The sequence below is a fragment of the Scyliorhinus canicula genome, chromosome 5 (assembly GCF_902713615.1).
Source record: "Scyliorhinus canicula chromosome 5, sScyCan1.1, whole genome shotgun sequence".
Taxonomy (NCBI): Eukaryota; Metazoa; Chordata; class Chondrichthyes; order Carcharhiniformes; family Scyliorhinidae; genus Scyliorhinus; species Scyliorhinus canicula.
In genome coordinates this window covers 132458306-132483097 of record NC_052150.1, presented here as the reverse complement: position 1 = coordinate 132483097, position 24792 = coordinate 132458306, and the positions used below count along the sequence as shown (strand labels likewise).

The following is a 24792-nucleotide window of genomic DNA, read 5'->3' as shown; positions in this document are numbered from 1 at the left end:
ATCTTTACTCATAACTAAAAAATACAATTATTCCACACAAACTGAAATATTAACATTTTATACATTGACTAGTCCAAATTTTATTTGCAAGTAATATTTTACTGCCACTTTTCTACATAGACCTGACATTATACTGGGTTACTGTACCAACAGATCCTAATAGGCTTTAGTTATTCTGTCACTTATTCTCTCAGGTTTGATTCTTGCAAAAACATGGTTAGTAATATTCTGCACTGTACAAGCAGAAGAGTAAGGAGATTACTTACTTTGCAAAGTTTGTTTCCGACTACAAACATTCATCTAACTACAATACTGGGCAACTTGAGTATGCCACCTTTAAGAAAAGGTATAGCACTGCAGTCAAAGTGATTAAGATATTCTCACAGTACTGTTCAGGAGCAAGTTTCAGGAATTGACCCAGTGACGATGGAGAAACAGTGACATTTTTCCAAGTCAGGATGCTGTGTAACTAAGAGTGAAACCTGTAGGTTGTAATGCTCCCATATGCCTGCCTTCCTTGTCCGTCTTCTAGATGGTAGAGGTCGTAGGTTTAGGAGGTGCTATCGAAGAAGCATTGGCATCTTGTAGATAGTACATCCTGAAAATACACTATACACTGATGGCAGAGGAGAATGAATGTTTAAGGTGTTGATTAGCTGTTTTGTCCTGGATTGTGTTGAGCTTTGAGTGATTTGGAGATGCACTCATCAAGGCAAGTGGAGAATATTCCACAACACTCCTGATTTGCAGCTTGTAGAATACTTCCGGAGAGTCAATTATATGCTGTATCTGTTCTTAACCAATCCCAGTTGGCATAGTTATAGCACAAAAGGAGATCATTCGGCCATTCACGTTCATGTCAGTTCCCTGCAACTCCGCTAATCCCTCTCCCTTGTGACCTACAAATTATTTCTCTTCAAGTGCTTATCCAATGGCTTTTTGAAATCCCTGATTGTTACCAGCTTCCACCACACACTCTAGCAGTGCATTCCAGATCCTAACACTTGCTGTATAAAATATGTTTTCCCTAGTTACCATTGCGTCTTTTGCCAAGCAGATTAAACCGATGCCCTCTGGTTCTTGCTCCTTAAGGAAAAGGGAACTGTTTCTATCCACTCTGCCAAATCCGATCATGATTTTGAAGGCCTCTATTAAATCTCTTCTAAACCTTTTCTTGAAGGAGAACAATCCTGGCTATTTCACTCAATCTATGTAACTGAACTCCTTCATCCCTGGAACCATTCATGTAAATCTATTCTGCACATTCTTTAAAGCCTTCATATTTTTTTTTACGATGTTAATGCCAAACTCAAATTTTTACTAAGTATCATCACAGTAGACAACACTATAATGTAACTGTAATGAAGCACTTCTTCCCACTCTGGTTCACCTATTACCACCAGCCAGTTCTGTTTTCACGCAATGCATCAACATGAGCAATAAGCTAATGGATAATCTAGACAGAGGTCATGTAAATGCATGTACAGTTAAAATATCTGTTTAAATGTCACATCATGACCAGGGATCTTCTGGTCCCGCTGTTTTCAATGGGATTTCCCATTGAATGCACCCATCGTGGTCAGGAAACCCAAAGCGGGGATGCAGTGTCGGTGGGACCGGAATATCCCGTCAGCGTGAACAGCTGGTAAATTCCACCCATAATCTTATTCCTGCGAGGTATCTAACGGATAACAGTCACTAAGAAGAGCCCACTGAGTATTTTCTGTTCCTATTTATACTTTTTAGTATTTACAGTACTTTAATTATGTTGTAGGAGCATCCAAGAGTGACTAGTTTGAAAATTATTCGGTCACAAAATAATTCTGGATGATATTCTTGATTCTTCCATCATCCATCATGAAAAAGCCTACATTCCCCTGCCGCCCAATTGTTAACTAATTCCGATGATTTTACCCTACCTCTCTAGATTAGTCTTGGTGGTGATTCAGCAAACTGAAGTTAAAATCCACCAAAGGACCTGTTTCGCAGGGTGTTTCAAGCATTTACTTGGCCTCGGGGAGATTCTCTCCACTGAAACTACACTTAGAGGGATCCTCAAAGATCGGGGCACCATTTGGTCCGGCAACCCCAATATTTCCCCCAACCTCCCTTTCAGGTTCCCCCACTTCCTTTCAGCCACCCCCTGCTTTTTTGACCCCCTCCTCGCGCCCCAACCTTGGGGAGGCCCCCAGGAACCCACCCCCCTCCCCCTCTACTTGGCAGGACTCCACAGGACCTGATCCCTGGCAGTGCCAACCTGAAACCTGGCACACTGGCAGTGCCCCTGTTACCCTAGCAGTGCCACCTGGACACCATGTAAGTGCCAGGGTGCCACTGCCAGTGTGCCAGGCCAGTAGTGCCAAGATTCCCAGATGCCAGGGGAAGTGTCAGAGTGCCACCCATCCCTGCCCCCAACCACCCTGGGCAACCAAATTGCATGGGAGACCTGCCCCCTCCCAAGTGCCATTGTACGTTTGTGATGATCAGTACTAAATGACACCCTGGCAAGATCTCCCTGGCACAGCGTTGAGTGCAGGGTGCCAGGTGAATCTGATGCCCGGGGTATTGAAATGAGCGCTGGGTGCAACAGGGTCACTAAATTGCATCTCTTGTATTCTCTTAAGTATAGATGATTACGGTGTGATCTGTTTCAGGAGTTAAGATGATTAATGGATTTCATTGGGTGGATAGACATTTTTTCCACTGGTAGTGAAGTCCAGAACAAAGGGACATAACCTTAAAATTAGAGCGAGGCAGTATAAAGGTAATACTCGGAAGCATTTCCTCACTCAAATCGCAATGTGAAACTGGAACTTGTCCTCATAAAGCAGTGAAGCTCAGTCAATTTAAAATTTCAAAACTACCAACTTGAAAGGGCTTTATTAGACAAGGGGCTTTATTAGGCAAGGCTATCAATAGTAATGGAACTAAGTTTGGTAAATAATGTTCAGATGTTGATCTAATTGAATGGCGGAAGAGGCTTTATAGGCTAAACGGCGTGCTCCTGTTCCTTTGTTGTAAGCTTTTGCACCTCATTGCAGCGAATGTCATCATAGCTATAGCATGAACAAATACACTGAATTAGCTGTTAGCTTTAGTATCTTTAATGAAAAACCTGGCACACAGGTTTCGCTATATCTTGCGAAAAGATGTGATCCAATTGCTTTTCTTAATTACCCATGAGAAGGCGCTGGTGCACCGTCTTCTTGAACTGTTGCAGACCATGTGGTGTCGGTACATCCACAGCGTCTACCTATACCACAGCTATAGAAATAACGTGTGCATCATAATCTTATGTAGAAAAAACGTCTAGTTTTGTTACCCATTGTATTGTAATTTGAATGAATTCCCTGTGTGATAAATTACTATTTTCATTCCAGATTTGAAGACGGCACCATTTCTTTCCTTGATATAATAGCAGTAAATCATGGATTTGATGCACTGGATAAGTTTACAGGTCGGTAATAAAGTATAATGTTAAATCTATTTGTGTTTTATAAGGATTCCATGAAAATATGTCATAATATACCAACGGTGAGACAGAGATTGCAATCACGTTGAAATCTTAACAGTACTGTGGGTGTAGCTAAACCATTTGGACCCCATCCATTCAAGAATGCGGATGATGGCCACCTTCCTTGCACGTCTTTGGACTGTGGGAGGAAACCAGAGTACCTGGAGGAAACCCACGCAGACACGGGAAGAACATGCAAATTCCACAGACCGTCACCCAAGGCTGAGTCCCTGGTGCTGTGAGGCAGCAGTGCTACCGTGCCACCCATGTTTCAGGTTTTTTTCACTAGGCTATCCTTATATTTTTGAAATAATTTACTGGTTAATTGTTAAATATACCTTTGTCCCTTTCCTTCCTACCAGCTTAGCCATCAAAATGAAAGACAGTTTATAGTCAGGCTGGTAAGCCAAGCTCTTTACTTTTGCAATTTCACTTTCCCATTAATTTGTTGGCAGCTTAACATAGTACTCACTGAGATTTTTTTTTAATGTAATGCTTTTTGCTACCAACTGAAAGTCAAACATTACTGAAGACAACTGCTAATATTGACAACTCTCCCTTAGTTTTTAGTAGTCTGTTGTAATATTGCCCTTTGAGAATAGTATTTATATCCCAGCAGGACTGGGCTTTGTCCCACTTCATTCTAAATGGGACCTGCTCATAGTAATTACATTTGCAGTTGCCTGTTCCCACTTACATTATACCTACAATAAAATTCAGCTAATTTTTTTCAGGCGATCTATATAATCAAAACTCTCTGATGATAGTCAATCTCCTTTTTCCTGCTATCCACCACAGGGCTTTGTGTGATCAGTAAATTTAATAACACGGCTACTGATTCCCTGTTCCATATCATTTGAAAGTGTTATAAATAACAGCAGCTCAGAGTTGTGAAACGGCACTGGTTATTTTATTTCTCCAATAGACCAATTTCTATTTATCACCAGTTTTTGTCATCTTGTTAAGCCAGCTCTCAATCAAGCAGTGCAATTTGTCAACTAGGGGCAATTTTGTATGGCCAATCCACCAGCACATCTTTGGAATGTGGGAGGAAACAGGAACACCTGGAGGAAACCCACGCAGACATGGCAAACCCCACACAGTCACCCGAGATTGAAATCGTACCCGGTTCCCTGGCACTGTGAGGCAGCAGTGCTAACCATTGCACCATCGTGCCTTCCCCTAGTAGGTTTCAAGGGCTCCGCAGTGTGTAGGCAAAAGTAAAACAATTGTTTTGACTAATTGACAGTGGCATTCATTCTGAAATTGGTACACCCCCCCACAATGTGCTGCCATATAGTGAGAGTGAGGTCAAATAAAATTGCTTTTTAGAGTGGTTCACAGCACAATTGCCCAGAGGAAGTTTGCACTTCTGGGCAATTGTCGTGCAAACTCTTACCTGTAAAGCTCCCAGCACATCTTTGGGGGAACCCCTAATCCAATGCTGGGGAGTTTGGAAGCTGGGGCCTAATGTTGTTTTTTACTTTATCTTTCACAGTAATATCAAGTTGAAGTATAAAACGGTCATGTTGTCCCAGCTATTCATCATGTTCCAGGCTATGGTGCACTGCTTATCGTTAAATACGGCACAGGTTTTGATCTTGTAACCTGCTTCACACGGCTGCTTCAGTGAATTTGTTTGTATTTTCACCCCTCCCTTCAGGTTGTTTGTGTTTGGGTATCCAATCCAGGACTGTTGAAATTCACCATGATTAATAAATGATGATGTTCCACAGCATGTTTTAGATTCCAAAATAGTTCCCGGTTTGTCACCTTGTGATACAGTAGTTATCAATTAAAAATTTGCCTCACTTAATTGAGGTCTTTAAAATGGTAAAAGCATTAGATAGGATAAATAAAGAATCTTTCTCTAGCCTTTGATTTCTAAGTACGCTCAGCTGAATTTAAATATTTTAAAATTTGTAAATTAAAGGTAGTGGAATTTGGATTAAATATCCAAAGTGGGTCGACTAGATTTGTCGTTGCAACGTGACATAAAACTGAAATGATTTAAATTAGATTTAAATAGGTAAATCATCTTATTGAAGCAGTTGCAAATATGTCTGGATCACTGGATTTCCAGTTAGCGCAGTAAAGATAAAACTGGAATTTCACACCTCCATCTATTATTTTGATAGATTGCAGATTAGAGCTGCATTTCATGCAAGCAAAGAGTGTTTTGACTCAGTTTTCTTGAAAGATGGTGGAAAAGATGTACTTTGAAATGTTGGATGCTGCAATCCATCATATAATAGATGGCGGTGTGAAATTCCACAGTTTTATTATCATTGTGAGAAAGGATTTGGAGTCAGTTATAGCAGTAAATCTTGACAAGGACACAGTTGCATTTTATGACAGTTGTTAATGCATCATATTATGTAAGATTTTGAGTCTATTGTTTCTGCTTAAATGTACATCAACTCTCCCTTTCTGCTTAACTGAACGCTTCACTCTTTACTGTCTTAAGTGGAAATCTAGTGATCCAGACATATTTGCATCTGCTTCAATAAGACGATTTACCGATTTAAAGTAGGGACAGAGTGTAACATAGCAAAATTTGCGGATGATATTAAAATAGTGGGAAAGCAGGCTGTGAAGAGGAGATAAAGAGTTTACAGACGGATGTATACAGGCTAGGAGAATGGGCCAAAATTTGACAGATGGAGTTTAATGTGGATAAGTGTGAGGTTATTCATTTTGGTCAAAGAAATAGAAAGGCAAATTATTATCAAAATGAAAAGCAGATTCAAAATGCGTGTGGGCCAAGGGATGTGGGTGTCTTTGGGTGCAATTCTCTGGAAAAACTTCTAAGTGTGGTAGTGAGTGGGAATTGACGTGAGCTTCCCGGCGTTCGGCCCAGTGAAACTGGCAACGCAATTCAATGTTATTTGGTCCATTTAACAAGGCCTCACGGACTTCTCATCGCAAATGAAGGCTTGGCAGCTGATTTGCTGGGACCATGCTCGCCAGCCCACCGCTAACAAGGTCGAGCAGCACTTAAGCTGCACTTGCTCAGCCAACCCCAGCCAGCTTGCAATAATGGCGCTGAGGAGACCAGCCACAAGATTCGGGGATGCTGACCTGGGGAGGCTGCTAGACACCGAAGACTAGAAGGGATGTCCTGTTCACCCGAGGGTCCTGGTGAGTCAGCCATAAAGCAACCAGTGCTGCCTGGGATGAGGTGGCAGCAGCTGACAGCTTGGGGAGTGTGACCAGGAGGACTGTGACAGTGCATGAAGAAGGTCAACGACCTACACTGGGCAGCACGAGTGAGTAGACCCCAACGCTTCCCACAACCCCCAAGAGAGCATCCACCCACCCAACTCCCCATGCGACCCCCAATCCTCCCTCCATGCCTTCAAACACCTCAACCCTTCCTTCACACACCCTCTCCTACCATTGTGAACCACGCATGTGGCTAACGGTGCCCCTTCTGTGGCATAGAACATAGAAAACTACAGCACAGAACAGGCCCTTCAGCCCACGATGTTGTGCCGAACTCCTAGATTAAGTACAAATTAATCTACCGTATTCCATGTACCTATCCAAAAGCTGCTTGAAGGTCCCTAATGTTTCCGACTCAACTACTTCCACAGGCAATGCATTCCATGCCCCCACTACTCTCTGGGTAAAGAACTTACCTCTGACATTCCCCCTATATCTTCCACCATTCAACTTAAATTTATGTCCCCTTGTAATGGCTTGTTCCACCTGGGGAATGTCTCCTCAGAAAAAGCTCTTCCATAATCAGCGGGAGACTGGCAGGGGTGCCGGACTTAGGAATCCTCACTTCCTTTGAGGAGCGGACCCTGGAGGTGACTGGTGTGGCTGAGGACAGAGCGGTCACTAACGCAGAGGCTGGTTGGTGCTGCGGAGGTGAGGAACCACTGTTCTCCACCCGGAGGACCTGTCAAATGTGAATTGTTATTGCCTTACTGACTGACTGACTGACCCATCCCTCCCACTGACCACATGTCCATTCTCCCGCTGGTCCTCCAGGCGATGGTGCCAGCCCATCCCAGATGGCAACCTTTCCTGACTCCAAGTAGAACACCTCGGAGGAGAGCTCCGAGGATGCAACTGTTATAGTCGCGGCACAGCTGCCATTCCTACCCTCCGTCAGCGCAGATACACAAACCTCGGTGGGATATGTTAGTGGACAAGCTTCTGGGCCACAATCTGGTGAGCACCACATTGCTGATGATGCACATAAGGTGGAGCCAAGAAACCCCCAGCAAGCCAGGAGTTAAAGGGCTGCTGGACCCCAGGACCCAGCTGGGTTCCAGCCTGATGCTGAGCCTGTGGTACAGAGGTATGCGGAGCTGATTGAGAGATAGGGTGCAGCCGTGACATTCAGGGGAGATGCCAATGTCACTTCAGCACATCCATAGCCGCTTGGAGAAGTCCCAGAGGCTACGAGCGCAGGAGATGCCGCTGGCAATGCGTGGCACCAAGTCCAACACTGGTAGGGTGGCGACCGCAGTGGAAAGCCTGGTGCACGACGTTGGCATCATTAGCGAAGGTGCCTAAGGCGTCGCGCAGTCGGTGACAGCCATGGCTGAGGGTCTCGCAGAATGTCCGACTCACTGGGGGATGTCACCAAGTACCAGGCTGACCTTGATGAGGTTCTGTGGGACATGTCCCGCTCTCAGGTGGGAATGGCCGAGGTGCTGCGGAGCATGTCCCAGTCACTGAGGAGCATCGCCAAGGACGTTGACACTATGGTGCTGACCATAGAGAACCTCCAAGGCTGGTTGCCAGATGATGCAGGGGCAGCCAGGGCTCAATCCAGCTGCCCTTCTCTCCCAAGGTGAACCCCAATGCCCTATGGGCACAGATCGGAAGGAGGGCACGCTGAGTGCCAACCCAGACCCTTGCATGGAGTGGCGATGGTGGCCACCAGCTCCCCAATATTTCACCACTCTGATGATGTTGTGTCTCGAGGTCAGCACGTGGGACAGGGCGGCACGGCTGTGCATGTGCCGCCAACAAATGAGCCGGGGCCCTCCGGCCTCAGAGTCCCCAGAGGACATCCGCCAGGGGTATCAAAGGCCATGGGATTAGGTAGGCAACTGGCTGCTGCCACATCAGATGTGCATCCTGAGGAAACACCTAGAAGTGATGGCAGAGTTAGGAGAGCCAAGCACGTTGAGAATCACTGAGGACACCGGGAGAGGGGGTAGAGGGAGGTAGGTAGTGGATGGGAAGGGAGGTGGGTGGAATAGGGCCACTTTAGAGTCCGATCATGTGATGTACTGATGATGTCATCGGAAGATTAGCGGGCTAACAGTCAGCCTATCTTTACAGACTGTGAGAAATCACCTTTCCAATAAAGCTCTTGTTTGTACTGTTACAGTTTACAAGCCTATCCTTTAAAAATACCACACCTTCCCTGCATATTCTCCCAAAAAAACACAATCTAATATGTTCGTGCTGCAAATGGATCGCCAGCCGATTCACCGGGACCGCGCTCTCCAGTCCCCCGCTAACAGATTTGAGCAGCACTCACAGCCCACCCCACTCGGCTGGTAGCCATGGTGCCGAGACAACCAGATCCGCGATTTGGAGATGCGGACCTGAGGAGGCACCTAGATGTGGTCGAGGCCAGAAGGGATGTCCCTCAGGGTCCCAGAGGTTGAGCCTGGGATGAAATGGCAGCGGCCATCAACTCAGGAAGCATTACCAGCACTGGCCTCCAGTGCCGCAGGAAAGTCAACAACCTACACCAGGATGCACGTTTGAGTTGCCCCCCCCCCCCTTTCGAAACCCTCCCACCCCACACAAACAACCCCCTCCAACCCTCCCTTCACCCCCCCAACCTTTCCTTCCCCCCCCCCCCGGCACTCGTTTCACCCTCCCCACCCTTCCTTCACATACACCCAACCATCCCTTCACCATCCACCCTCCCTTTCCCCCAATTCTTCCTTCACCCCCCCTATGAATGACAAGGGGCGGTGGTTTGATTCTCTCTTATTGAAGATGGTCATTGCCTGACACTTCTGCGGCGCAAATGTTACTTGCCACTTCTCAGCCAAGTCTGGATGTTATGCAGGTCTTGCTGCATTTGCAAGTGGACTTCAGAGTCTGTGGAGTTGCAAATGGTGCTGACCTTATGTTGCAAGAAAGTCATTGATGAAGCAGCTGAAGAAGGTTGGGCCTAGGACACTACCCTGAGGTACTCCTTCACTGATGTCCCGGGACTGAAATGCTGACCTCCAACCACCACAACCATCTTCCTTTGTGCTAGGTATGACTCCAACCAGTGGAGAATTTTCCCCCTGATTTCTATTGACTCCAGTTTAACAATAGCTCCTTGATGCCATACTTGATCAAATGCTGCCTTAATGGCAAGGGCAGTCACTCTCACCTCACCCCTGGAGTTTAGCTCTTTTGTCCATGTTTGAACCAAGGCTGCAATGAGGTCAGAAGTTGAATGACCCTGGCAGAACTAAATGGAGTGTTAGTAAATAGGATATTGCCAAGAAAGTGCTGCTTGACAGCACTGTTGATACTATTGATGACTCCTTCCGTCACTTTTCTGATGATTCAGAGTAAACTGATGGGGCGGTAATTGGCCAGATTGGGTTTGACTTACTTTTTGTAGAAAGGACATACCTGGACAATTTTCCACATTATCAGCTGGATGCCTGTGTTGTGGCTGTGTTGTCTAGGCTAGGGACACGGCTACGTTCTGCAGTTCAAGTTTTTAGTATGCAGTCGGGATGTTTTCAGTGCACATAGCTTTTGCAGCATCCATTTCCTTCAGCTGTTTCTTGATATCACATGGAGTGAATTGAATTGGCTGAAGACTGGCATCTGTAATGCTGGAGACCTCAGGAGGAGGCCGCGATGGATCAACTACTTGGCACTTCTGACTGAAGTTGGTTGCAAATGCTTCAGCGTTGGCTTTTGCACTGATGTGCTGGACTCCGTCATCATTAAGGACAGAGATATTTATGAAGCCTTCTCCTCCAATTAATTATTTAATTTTTCACCTTTCATGATGGGTATGGCAGGACTGATGAGTTTTGATCAAATCTGTTGGTTGTGGAATCACTAATGGGAGAGCTCAATCTATCAATTGCTGTTTTTTCTGTTTGACATGCAAATAGTTTTATGTTATAACATCAGGAGTTGACACCTCGGGCGCGATTCTCCCAAAACGGGAGAAATCGTAAGGCTGGCGTCAAACCCGGGCGGGTTTGACGCCAGCGCGCCCCTTCCCGACCGGGAACCGATTCTGGTCCCCGGTCGGGGCTAGCAGCCCGACGCCGCAAGCTCCGGCATCACGGGCTTAACGAATTTCGTTAAGCCCGCTTGCCGGAGTTAGCGCCGGCTGACGCGTCATATGACGTCAGCCGCGCATGCGCGGATTGGAAGACTCCAACCCGCGCATGCGCGGATGACGTCATCGCATATTTGCGCGAAACAGGACTTCCGGTTGCGGCTATGACCAGCTAAGTCGCACGTTTGGCGGCTCCTGCTACAAAGGTGTTTTCGGGCCGATTGGAGGGCCCCAACGGCGCTGTAAGGACAAATCCCGGTGGGGGAAGGCTCCCTGAGGAGAACCAGACCAACTTTATGGTCGGTACCCGGAGTGGGGTGGTAAAGAAAGCAACAGCAGCTCCCCAAAAAAAGCGGGGGAAGAAGACCAAAATGGCGGCCGGTGGCGCACCCGAGGAATGGAGGAAATGGGCGGAGGAGCAGCAGGCCGCTCTCCTGCGCTTCTTTACGGAGCTGAAAATGGAGCTCTTGGAGTCAATGAATGCGACGACCACCAGGCTGATGGGAGCCCAGGCGACCCAAGAGGCGTCGATTCGGGAGCTGCAGCAGGAGATGACTGTGAGGGAGGAGGAGGCCACGGTCCTCGTGGGAAAGGTAGAGGTGCACGAGGCACTCCACCTGAAATGGCAGAGCCGTTTTGAGGAGCTGGATACCCGAATGAGGCGGAAGAACCTGAGGATCTTGGGCCTGGCAGAAGGCCTGGAGGGGTCAGACCTCCCGGGATACGTAGCAGAAATGCTGAGCTCCCTGATGGGGGCAGGGGCCGTCCCTTCGCCCCTGGAGCTGGAAGAGGCCTACAGGGTCATGGCTAGGAAGCCAAGAGCAAATGAGCCCCCGAGGGCGGTGCTGGTGCGGTTCCAGCGACTCAGCGATCGTGAGAGAGTGCTGGAGTGGGCCAAGAGGGAAAGGAGCAGCAAGTGGGAGAATTCGACGGTGAGGGTCTACCAGGACTGGAGTGCGGAGGTGGCTAAGCGGCGGGCCCGGTACAACCGGACGAAGGCGGTGCTACATGCAAAACGGATCAGGTTCGGAATGCTGCAGCCAGCGCGCTTGTGGGTCACCTACAGGAACCAACACCACTATTTTGAGTCCCCAGAGGAGGCGTGGGCCTTTGTACAGGAAGAGAAACTGGACTCGAATTAGACCCAGGGGGTACTTGGCGGCCGTAGCCGCTCGGGTACTTTCAGCTGAACAAGCGGTTCTTTTTTTTTCGGCTGGGTCGGAACTGGGCAACTCTTATTGGAACGGTTTCCCTTTTTTTTTTTTCTCTCTTCTTTCCTTGTTTGGATCTTGAACACTTGCTTTGGGTTTTTCTTCTGATGTTTTTTCTCCCCCTTTGCCAACTTCCCTTAGTTATTGTTATTGTGGTTATTCATGGTTATTTATGGTTATTTATACTGTTTGGTAGAGGGCGACTGTTAAGTACATTGTTAGTTGTTATCTATCTGTTATTTATAATGTTAAGTTGGGGAGGCGGGACGGGGGGAGAGCAGATCGGGGATATGGGCTCCTAGGGGGGGTTCTTTACAGGCATGGACGGGGACGGGGGTGGAACTGAAGATGGCGGGGTGGGGTGTGGCAGGGCGAAAGCGCGGGCTTTCCTCTGTTTTCCCGCGCGTGGGGCAGAGGAGGGGGGAGGGGAGGAGGGCGGGGCGTGGCTAGCAATGGCGACCTTTCCCGCGTTGGAGCGGGGCCAGGGAGGAGTGGCAAGGGGGGGGAGGCCCCCCCCCCGAGCCGGGGGGAGTCGGAGTGTGGCAGGAGCAGCCGGGTCAGCGTAAACTAGCTGACTTACGGGAGTACGATGGAGGGTACATCGCGGCTAGGAGGGGTCCTAGCCTGGGAGGGGGGGGGGGGGGGGGGGGGGGGGGGGGGGGGGGTGAGGGAGGGACACCGGGTTGCTGCTGGAAAGACCAGAAACGGGAAGTGGAGGACTGGAGAGGTGGGGGGAGGGGGCCATCGCCATGGGGAGCGGGTCAGAAGGGGAGGGTCGACCCGGGGCGAGCAGGGAACAGGACATGGCTAATTGGCAGGGGAAGGGGGCGGGTCGTCCCGCGACCCGGCTGATCACTTGGAACGTGAGGGGGCTGAATGGGCCGGTCAAGAGATCAAGGGTATTCTCACACCTGAAGGGACTGAAGGCTGATGTAGCAATGTTACAGGAGACCCATTTGAAGGTAGTGGACCAGGTTCGCCTGAGAAGGGGGTGGGTGGGACAGGTGTTCCACTCTGGATTGGACGCAAAGAACCGGGGGGTGGCGATTCTGGTGGGAAAGAGGGTGTCGTTCGTGGCGGAGGAGGTGGTGGCGGATAAGGAGGGTAGGTATGTGATGGTGAAGGGTAAGCTGCAGGGGGAGAAAGTGGTGATGGTCAACGTATATGCCCCGAACTGGGATGACGCGGGTTTTATGAGGCGCCTATTGGGCCTCATTCCGGGACTGGAGGCAGGGGGCTTGATCATGGGGGGGGACTTTAACACAGTGCTGGACCCCGGGCTAGACAGATCGAGCTCAAGGACCAATAGGAGGCCGGCAGCGGCATAAGTGCTGAGGGGGTACATGGAGCAGATGGGAGGAGTAGACCCATGGAGGTTTGGTAGGCCGAGGGCGAGGGAGTATTCCTTTTTCTCCCACGTCCATAGAGTGTACTCCAGAATCGATTTCTTCGTGTTGAGCAGGGGGCTGATCCCAAGGGTACGGGAAGCTGAGTACTCGGCCATTGCGATCTCTGATCATGCACCACATTGGGTGGATGTGGAAATGGGGGAGGCGCGGGACCAGCGCCCGCTGTGGCGGCTGGATGTGGGGCTGTTAGCGGACGACGAGGTGTGTAAGAGGGTCCGGAAGAGCATTGAGAGCTATCTGGACTTGAATGACACGGGTGAGGTGCAGGTAGGGATGGTCTGGGAGGCCCTGAAGGCAGTGATCAGGGGAGAGCTGATCTCCATAAGGGCACACAGAGAAAGAAAGGAGAGGCAGGAGAGGGAGAGGCTGGTGGGGGAGCTATTGGAAGTGGATAGGAGATATGCGGAGGCACCAGAGGAGGGGCTGCTGGGAGAACGGCGCAGCCTGCAGGTCAAGTTCGACCTGCTGACCACCAGGAAGGCAGAGACGCAGTGGAGAAGGGCACAGGGCGCGGTCTATGAGTATGGGGAAAAGGCGAGCAGGATGCTGGCACACCAGCTTCGCAAACGAGATGCGGCTAGGGAGATTGGGGGAGTGAAGGAGAGGGGCGGGAAGGTAGTGCAAAAGGGGCAAGAAGTGAATGGGGTCTTCAGGGATTTTTACAAGGAGTTGTATCGGTCTGAGCCGCCGACGAGGGGAGGGGGAATGGAGGACTTCCTAAACAAATTGAGGTTCCCAAGGGTCCAGGAGGGGCTGGTAGAAGGGCTGGGGGCGCCAATAGGGCTAGAGGAGCTAGTCAAGGGAATAGGTCAGATGCAAGCGGGGAAGGCGCCGGGGCCAGATGGGTTCCCGGTGGAATTCTACAAGAAAAATGTGGACTTGGTGGGACCGGTACTGGTACGAGCCTTTAATGAGGCGCGAGAGGGGGGGGTTCTGCCCCCGACAATGTCGCAGGCTCTGATCTCCCTGATATTGAAGCGGGATAAAGACCCCGTGCAGTGCGGGTCCTACAGGCCTATCTCGCTTCTGAACGTGGATGCCAAGTTGCTGGCAAAGATCCTGGCAGCTAGAATAGAGGATTGTGTGCCAGGGGTAATCCATGAGGACCAGACGGGGTTCGTGAAGGGGCGGCAGCTCAACACGAACGTGCGGAGATTGCTGAATGTAATTATGATGCCGGCAGTGGAGGGGGAGGCTGAGATAGTGGTAGCGCTGGACGCGGAGAAGGCATTCGATAGGGTGGAGTGGGAGTACCTGTGGGAGACGGTTTGGGTTTGGGGAAGGGTTTATTAAGTGGGTGAAGTTGCTCTACTCGGCCCCGACGGCGAGTGTAGTGACAAACGGGAGGAGGTCGGAGTATTTCGGGCTCCACCGAGGGACCAGGCAGGGATGTCCCCTATCCCCCCTACTTTTCGCACTGGCGATTGAACCGTTGGCGATGGCACTGAGGGGTTCAGGGGGGTGGAGAGGACTGACTAGGGGAGGGGAGGAACATCGAGTATCGCTGTATGCGGATGACCTACTGCTGTACGTGGCAGACCCAGAAGGGGGAATGCCGGAGATAATGGAACTATTAGCAGAGTTTGGGGACTTTTCGGGGTACAAACTAAATTTGGGCAAAAGCGAGGTTTTTGTGATACACCCGGGGGACCAGGGAGAGGGTATTGGGGGACTCCCTTCAAGCGAGCAGGAAAGAGCTTTAGGTACTTAGGGGTGCAGGTGGCAAGGAACTGGGGGACCCTCCACAAGTTGAACTTTTCCAGGCTGGTGGAACAGATGGAGGAGGAATTTAAGAGGTGGGACATGGTACCGCTGTCGCTGGCGGGGAGGGTGCAGTCAATCAAATGACGGTCCTCCCAAGGTTCCTGTTTTATTTCAGTGCTTGCCCATCTTCCTCCCTAGGGCCGCCTTCAAAAAGGTGACGAGTAGCATCATGAGCTACGTGTGGGCGCACGGCACCCCAAGGGTGAGGAGGGTCTTTTTGGAGCGGAGTAGGGACAGTGGAGGGCTGGCACTACCCAATCTCTCGGGTATTACTGGGCGGCAAATGTGTCAATGGTGCGCAAGTGGATGATGGAAGGGGAGGGGGGCAGCGTGGAAACGAATGGAGAGGGCGTCCTGTGGCAACACAAGCCTGGGGGCCCTAGTAACGGCACCATGGCCGCTCCCCCCCACGAGGTACACCACGAGCCCGGTGGTGGCGGCCACCCTCAAGATATGGGGGCAGTGGAGGCGACACAGGGGGGAAATGGGGGGTCTGTTGGCGGCGCCAATAAGAGGGAACCATAGATTCATCCCGGGGAACATCGACGGGGGATTTCAGAGCTGGTACAGGGTGGGCATACGGCAGCTGAAGGACCTGTTTATAGAGGGGAGGTTTGCGAGCCTGGGAGGGCTGGAGGAGAAGTTTGAGCTTCCCCCGGGAAACATGTTCAGATATTTCCAAGTGAAAGCATTTGCTAGGCGGCAGGTGGAGGGGTTCCCCCTGCTCCCCAGTAAGGGGGCGAGTGATAGGGTGCTCTCGGGGTCTGGGTCGGAGGGGGGAAGATATCCGACATCTACAAGATAATGCAGGAGGCGGAAGAAGCATCAGGGAGGAGCTGAAAGCCAAGTGGGAAGGGGAGCTGGGAGAGCAGATAGAAGACGGGACGTGGGCGGATGCACTGGAGAAGGTCAATTCTTCCTCCTCGTGTGCGAGGCTGAGCCTCATTCAATTTAAGGTGCTGCATAGAGCTCACATGACGGGGACAAGGATGAGCCGGTTCTTTGGGGGCGAGGACAGGTATGTCAGATGTCTGGGAAGCCCAGCGAACCATGTGCATATGTTCTGGGCATGTCCGGTGCTGGAAGGGTTCTGGAAGGGGGTGGCAAGGACGGTGTCGAAGGTGGTGGGGTCCAGGGTCAAACCAGGATGGGGGCTTGCGATCTTTGGGGTCGAGGTAGAACCGGGGGTACAGGAGGCTAGGGAGGCCGGAATACTGGCCTTTGCGTCCCTAGTGGCTCGACGAAGGATATTAATTCAATGGAAGGACGCGAGGCCTCCAAGAGTTGAAACTTGGATTAACGATATGGCTAGCTATATTCAGCTAGAAAGGATCAAATTTGCCCTGAGAGGGTCGGTACAGGGATTCTCCAGGCGGTGGCAACCTTTCCTTGACTTTTTAGATCAGAGATAGACGTTCGGGGTCGTGGCAGCAGCAACCCGGGGGGGGGGGGGGAGAGGGGAGAGGGGGGGGAGAGGGGAGGGGAGAGGGGGGGGAGACGGGGAGAGGGGGGGGAGAGGGGAGGGGAGAGGGGGGGGAGAGGGGAGGGGGAGAGGGGGGGGAGAGGGGAGAGGGGAGGGGGAGAGGGGGGGGAGAGGGGAGGGGGAGAGGGGGGGGAGAGTAGGGGAGGGAGGGAGGGAGGGGGGGGGGAGAGGGGGGGCGAGGGGAGGGGGGAGAGGGGGGGGAGAGGGGAGGGAGGGAGGGAGGGGGGGGGGAGAGGGGGGGGAGAGGGAGGGAGGGAGGGAGGGGGGGGGGAGAGGGGAGGGAGGGAGGGGGGGGGAGAGGGGAGGGAGGGAGGGGGGGGGAGAGGGGGGGGAGAGGGAGGGAGGGAGGGGGGGGGGAGAGGGGAGGGAGGGAGGGGGGGGGAGAGGGGAGGGAGGGAGGGAGGGGGGGGGGCGAGGGGAGGGAGGGAGGGGGGGGGGGGAGAGGGGAGGGAGGGAGGGGGGGGGAGAGGGGAGGAGGGAGGGGGGGGGAGAGGGGAGGGAGGGAGGGAGGGGGGAGGGGAGGGGGGAGGGGGGGGGAGGAGGGAGGGAGGGAGGGGGGGGAGAGGGAGGGAGGGAGGGGGGGGAGAGGGGAGGGGGGGAGGGAGGGGAGGGGGAGAGGGGAGGGAGGGAGGGGGGGGGGGAGAGGGAGGGAGGGAGGGAGGGGGGGAGAGGGGAGGGAGGGAGGGGGGGGGAGAGGGAGGGAGGGGGGGGGGGAGCGGGGAGGGGGGGGGAGGGGGAGGGGGGGGGAGAGGGAGGGAGGGGGGGGGGCGAGGGGAGGGAGGGAGGGGGGGGAGAGGGGAGGGGGGAGAGGGGGGGGAGAGGGAGGGGGGGGAGAGGGGAGGGAGGGAGGGGGGGGGAGAGGGGAGGGGGGGGGAGAGGGGAGGGAGGGAGGGGGGGGAGAGGGGAGGGAGGGAGGGGGGGGAGAGGGAGGGAGGGAGGGGGGGGAGAGGGGAGGGAAGGGAGGGGGGGCAGCAATGGTCGTGAGGGTACATGCACGACTGTAACGCGGGCAAGTCTGCTCGTGCTCATGTCTGAAACTGTAGGCTGCCTTGTTGTTAAGTTGTTGCTGGGGGGGGGGGGGGGGGGAGGGGGAGGACTGGTGCGCGCGAGGAGGGCGGGCGAGGGAGGGCTATTTGCCTAGAGGGGATTGTGTTGTAATAATTTAAAATTAGTAGGGGTAAATGGTGTATGGAAAAACTCTTTCAATAAAAATTATTTAAAAAAATATATATATATTTGCGCGAAACCCGCGCATGCACGGGCCGGGATGCCCTCAGCCGCCCGCGAATGGATACTGCGGGGCGGCGGAAGGACAAATAGTGCGCGGGCATCGGGCCCGCTGCCCGCGATCGGTGCCCACCGATCGGGCCCATGGCACCCTTGGCACGGCCGTGGTACTGCCGTGTCAATCGGTGCCATGGTTATAAAAAGCGAGTTGTTCCCGCCGTTTTTACGAACGGCCAGACCAGGTCTGTTTGCCGTTGTAAAAACAGCGTAAAGGGCTGGGACTTCGGCCCATCGAACAGCTGTGAATCGCTGCCGGCCGTAAAAAAGCGGCGGCAGCGATTCGTGTCGGGAGTTGGGGGCGGGGGGGGGGGGAGAGAATAGGGGAGGAGGGGGGAAAAATGTCGGGAAGGCCCTCCTGCTATTCTCCGACCCGTCGTGGGGGTCGGAGAATTTCGCCCCTCATTTTTTGGGTATGCCTGGTTGCTGATACTGGTATGCCCTCCTGCATTCCTTATGGTCCAGATAAAACAATCAGGTCCTGAGGAAGGAGCAGTGCTCCGAAAGCTAGTGTTTAAACAAACATATAGGACTTTAACCTGGCCTTGTAAGGACTTCTTACTACAGCAATCAAACACACAGCCTCCAGGCAGGTGCAGCTGCAAACAGCAACAAACAAGCAGCAAATACCACTCAATCAGATCAATCTGTCTTTCTTGCCAGCAGCGTGTTATGACTGTGGGGTGAGCTTTTTAGGTGCGTTGGCTGCCAGGCCTACTCTTGCAACATAGAGACGAGGGGTGTGTGAGCATTATGGCACCCTATGAAATCCAGCCTTGGTGTTTTCCCCTAATTCCTTGACTTAAAATTTCTCTTTAGGGGCGGGATTCTCCACCTACCCAGCGTGACGGGGGGTCCCGGCATAGGGGAGTGGCGCCACCACTCAGGGGTCGGGCCTCCCAAAGGTGCGGAATTCTCCGCACCTTTGGAGGCTAGGCCCGCACCGGAGCGGTTGGCACCACGCCGACTGGCGCAAAACGGCGCTAGCGGCCTTTCAGGCCCGCCACCCGGCAGCAGGGCTGGCCGGAAGGCTTTCGCCGGTTCGCGCATGCGCGGCGGTGATGTCAGCGGCCAGCTGCCACTGAAGTCACCACCGGCGCATGCGCATGTGGGTTTCTCTTCCGCTTCCGCCATGGCGGAGGCCGTGGCGGCGGCGGAGGAGAAGAGTGCCCCCAGGGCACTGGCCCGGGCCCTGATAGGGGGGCCCCGATCGCGGGCCTGGCCACCGTGGGGGCACCCCTCGGGGTCCAATCGCCCCGCGCCCCCCCCCCAGGACCCCGGGGGCCCGGTCGCGACGCTGATCCCGCCACCACCAGAGGTGGTTCAAACCTCAGGCGGGTGAGGCCTCCCAGGCCGGAGAACCGCCGCAGGGGCTCGCGCGATCGGAGTGGCGAGATTCCCGCCCCGCCAATTCCGGGTGGCGGAGAATCTGTGCCACGGCGGGAGCAGGATTTTCGGCGGCCCCAGGGTCGGAGAATTTCGCCCCTGGTGTCAGATGGTAAAAAGATGCCAGGGGATTATGGTTATCTCATATTACATCAGTGACTGAGTTAAGAGTCTTCAATAAAGATTCTTGAACAGTTCAAATGTTGTGTTTGTTACTTGGGTTTGTGTGCGTGCATGTCCTACTTCTGGGTAATTAATTTTGTAAATAATTTTGGCTATTAGTTTTAAGTTACATGTAATAGTCTGGCAGAGATTATTTTGTGGGCAGATGATGTAGTTTCTGGTGTACAGTTACATGATAAACAGGTTAACACTGGACATGTGACATACAATCCATATGTATAGATTTGCAAGTTTCAGTTTATGGTCGTGTAAAATGCATTTTTACTGACAAAACAGGTATAACCGTATCCAGCCATGGGCTACAGCTGACATTGTGAAGTGTCCAGGAAGATCAGCATTCTGAAAAGAGTTAATCTGCTAGCTATTGGTTACTCTGTACACAGTAATTCAGTTGGCTGGATCAGTTCCTCGTGTAAATGTTGATGTTGCAAACTGAAAGAATACAGATGAGTGAGGTGCTGCCAGATAGCAGATGAGCTGCATTTACAAACATTGATGTTATCAGCCGGTTCATAAATTAATACAATTGTAGGAGACATTTGCAAAGTAATTAATTCACATGCAAAACAAAAGTTTGCATAATTATTTCCTGGTAAAACAATCAAGTGCTCGGGATGAAGGAGTGTCTAGGAACAATAACAGAAAAGGGAGAAGGTTTTGTTATGATTCACTGAAATTTGATAATGTCACTAAGCGAATGAGGAGAAATTTCTTTATGTTGTTAGGGTATGGAATTCTTTGCTGTAGCAAATAATTGAGGTAGAGATTATTGCATCTTTTAAAGAAAGTTAGTCAATATTTGAAGCAGAGGATAATAAATGAGGAGAGTACAAGAAATTGGGTTATTTTTGAATTGCTTTGTCAAAAAGCCAGCACAATGGGTTGAACAGTCGGTCTCCTGTACCATAAAACCAATTGTGGAGTCGACAGGCTACATGGTGGAATCAATAATAATTATCTCAAAGCAATAAAATAATCCCACAATTCAGATGTTGTTTTAAATCACGTGAAATGGAAGTGGGTTATGAGCACATTATGAATTTTGAGATTAAATTACAAGCTTTTAATCATTATGGGGGCGATTTTGGGCCTGCATTAGCCATCAGCATAAATAACACGCAGACACAAAATCTCACGGGAGTCGGGAAACGGGATTCTCACCGGAGAGATTTTGTTTCCCAATTTCCATGCCCCTCAACCATGACTTAATGAGTGAAGGAGTTTATTTTTAGCGCAGATCGGATCGCCCTTAAAGATAGTACCCCAATCTCTGTGCAACCGGCGTTGCTGACTCTATCAGCCCCCTCCCCCAGACTGACGGTGAAAGCCATGCACTCGGATTATCTGTGCAGAGTGTCAGAGAATTTAGAGAGAAAACTTGGCTGTACAGCTGGAGAGCTACATGGTGGTTTGCTCCCTGAAACTGACACTCTGACAAATGATGGGAAGGTTCTGCCATATATATCCTTTCTTACACCCATGTACACTTGGTGCTCAGCAACACAAAGCATGCTAATAACTAATGATTGATTAATATGCCCCTGTGTGAAATATTGCAGACAAGCCACATGAGAGTATCATTGAAATTATTTTATAATTGAAGAAAATGTTAGAACTTTGTAAAAGTCTCAAACCATCAGAGATAGTCTGTGTTTAAGGAGCGAAGCTATTCAAAAGCGGTTGTTAACCAAAAGCAACCTGACCTTCAAGAAAGCTTTGGAATTTGCTGCATCCATAGAATTAGCTGCCAGAGGAGCTCAACAGCTAAGTCCAAGCACAAGAATTGACAGGTGTCGGACTGAAACTCGAACACACAGATTCACGCTTGCCATACATATGCAAAAAGCAACACTCACCAACAGATTGTTAGTGCGGGAATCTGTGGCAGGAAAGAACCACATTGAACGCACTTGGAAAAGAAACAACCTTCAGGCAAAAGTAGAAAACAAGAGCCGAATCAAACAAATGGCAAGCTGAGCCAAGGAAAAGTTTCCACGTGCTACAAAAAGGACGCGAGAAGGAACTCGATTCACAGTCAAAAGACAAACTGTCATTGAACGTAACAGCTATTGCTGGTGCAACAAACTTTTATTTAGTCACTGGATTACCGGATGGGCAGCTGGTGAAGATGGTGGTGGACACAGGTTGCTGTCTCACAGGCAGAGACTGTTTATCAAGAAAAACTCCTACATATTGCTCTGCAAGTCTCTGCAAAACCTACACTGGAGAAGTAGTTCCATTGAGGGGCCATATTGATGTAACAGTGCAATGAAAAGGACATTGTCCTTGCACAGAGTCAAAGGAAATTATTAATGGGAAGAACTTGGCTGGAAAAGATCAGTTTAAGTTGGGCCGAGGTAAATCTCATGACGGATTCCAAATCCTACCAAAATCTTGAAGAAACATGACTTTGTCTTTGACAGTGAGCTGGCAAGCATGTAGGATATCTCAGTAAAGGAAGAAAGTCAGGCGAGGTGCTTAAAGGGCTAAGTCAGTGCCATAAGCAATTAGCCTACGGTAGAGGCAGAATTAGAATGGCTGTTCAGAATGGATGGTCCTTGAAACCCGTTAATGTGAGTGATTGGGCTATACTAATCATACCCGAGATGATAAAAGGCGGATCAGTAGCATTTGCGACAATTTTAAAGTCAGTATTAATCCTGTAGTGTGTGGAGCAGTACCTTCGAACCCAATTGATAACCTATTCCCTGGGTGGCTGGAGGCCAACACTTCAATAAAAGGACCTCAGTCAAGCATACCTTCAAATTAATGTGGTTCAGGACTCACAAAAGTTATTAACGTTCGCGACACACAAAAGGTTATTTTCATACAAAAATTATCTTTTGGCATCACTTCAGGGCCAGCATTGGTCCCAACGAGCTATGTATCTTAAATGGATTAGATGGAGTTCATGTTTCCTGGATGACCTCTTAGTTAGTGGAAGAATGAGGAAGAACATCTCTGTAGCCTAGCTGCTATGCTCCAGAGATTCGAAGATTATGGATTAAGAGACCGAAAAGACAAATGGAATTTTTCCAATCTTCAGTTGAATATCTGGATCATGTCATTATGACTTGGAACAGCAAATGTCGCCTTTGAAGTCAAAGCCATTACCGAGGCACCCGCACCTCAAAATGTCAAGCAACTTTGATCTTTCTTCAGTTTACTAAATTATGATAGAAAGTTGTCCCTAATCTGGCGACTTTCTAAAACCCTTGCACAAAATAAAAAGTGGAAATGGGGAGCAATGGGAAGAGCAGCTCGTACAAGCCAAAGAAGCGCTACTCAAGTGAGACGGTCCTGACACATTTTGATCTAAATTTATCCCTGTACCTGGCATGTGACTGCTACCTAGGAGCGACTTTATTATGAGGTCATTAATTAATCCTATCTCATTAGACAATACCAAGTGGACGCAACAGTGGTTAGCACTGTCGCTTCACAGTGCCAGGGTCTCAGGTTCGATTCCCATCTTGACGTCACCGTCTGTGCGGAGTCTGCACGGTTCTCCTTGTGTCTGCATGGGTTTCCATCCAGGCTTCAGTTTCCTCCCACAAGTCCCGAAAGATATGCTTGTTCGGTAAATTGGACATTCTGAATTCTCCATCGTGTATCCCGAACAAGCGCCGGAATGTGGCAACCAGCGAGTTTTCACAGTAACTTCATTGCAGTGTTAATGTAATCCTACTTGTGACAATAATAAAGATTTTTATTATTATTATAAATCTAGTCTACCCTGCTCCTTTGTTGGCTCCAGATCGTGCTGATCTCAGAAATTATTCTGAAAATAGTCTATGAATTTGTCATCTTACACTACCTTTGTCCATTTGAATATTCTGGTCTATATGTAGATTAAAATTCCCCATGACAATCACCATACTTTGTGACAAACTCCCACTATTTCTTCTTTGATATGCTGACCTGTGAAGTGATTACTGTTAGCAGATGTGTACACAATTCCCACAAGTGGTTTCTTAGGCGTGATTTAACCAAGTGTCATTTTGGGCGAGAATGCCAGGGTGATCCTCGCCGGCTTTTGGGTGACATCCACACATGTATTTACCCACAAATTAACTTTTTGGGACACTGAGGAGTTTTGCCCCGGTCCAGCCCACACTTCGAAATATGTTCACCACCGGGAAGCTGAACTTGCCGGTAGACTGCCTGCCCCAATCTCTAAGTAAGCTTCAAGGCCATTCACATCCTGCACACACGGGCATTATTCCACATCCCACCCCTAGTGAGCACACCCGTTATGGGTCGCTGATGGCCCCCCCCCCCGTTCAGGACTTCCCATGCCCCCCTTTCAGGACTCCCCACCCCAATGTTTAGGAGGCCCCTTCATACCTGCCCTTCACCCCCCCTGGCTCTTCATACTCCTCCTCATCCCCACTTTCATGGGTATGTCCTCCCTCAGGCCCCGACCCTTGGCAATGCCACCTTGGCACCTGGGAACCCTGGCACTGCCACACAGGCACCCTGGCAGTGCCACTGCCAGTATAGCAGAGTCACATGGGCAGTGTCAAATGGGGAAGCCTGGCACTGTCAAGATGCCAGTGTGCCAGAGGGAGAGCGAGGCCCATCCTACCTTGTCCCTGGCTGACCAAGGGTCTCTAATGGCCTGGGAGTCACCCCTGCCCTCTTCTCCCCTCCCACCTCAGGACACTCCAACCACCTCAGAAACTCCCTCATGTCTGACTCAATTCTCCGCTCTGGCTCATGCAATTATTATAAAGCTATTCAAACACCTTATGCACCTACTCCGGTGCCACACACCAACTCCCCTGTTCCTGGTCCCATCCTGAGCTATATCTCTCGCTGCCACCTGCATGGCGGAGCTGGCTTGCAACTAGCGGCTGACCTTCTCCCCATACTCGTATACAACCCCCATTCACCCCGCCTTAATTGCAGAATCGCCTTTCCCGTGGACAGAAGGTCAAACCTCATCTGCAGCTCCTTCCTCCTCACCTAAGATCTGTAGTGGATCATCCGTATACCTTCAATCCACCTTTACAATTGCCTGCACCAACCATTGCCACTCCTCTCTTGCCCTCCTGTCCACCTGAGCCTTAAACCAAAATTATCTCACCCCACTACTGCTTTCAACGCTTCCCACATCACTGCTGTGACACCACTCCATTCCTATTAAACCCAGTCCTCAGTCGCCCTTCCCATTTTGGTGCAACCTGCAGGCAGGCTTCCGCTGGCCCCTCCTCCAAGACCATATCCACCCAATGTGGAGCATGGTATGAGATGACAACATTTTGCCTTCC

The 24792-nt window shown here is 50.7% G+C and overlaps 1 protein-coding gene across 5 annotated transcripts in view; it reads left to right on the top strand.

The window, feature by feature from the left end:
• Positions 1 to 24792, top strand: part of mocos (molybdenum cofactor sulfurase) — a 348946-nt gene that overhangs the window by 140165 nt on the left and 183989 nt on the right. For all 5 annotated transcript variants that reach the window (XR_005460716.1, XM_038797685.1, XM_038797687.1 and 2 more), the window contains one exon: positions 3381 to 3457. Coding sequence is in view for 4 of the 5 variants with exons in the window: in XM_038797685.1 (XP_038653613.1) it covers positions 3381 to 3457 (77 nt within the window). In the remaining variant the exon portion in view is untranslated. The remainder of the gene's footprint in view (positions 1 to 3380; positions 3458 to 24792) is intronic.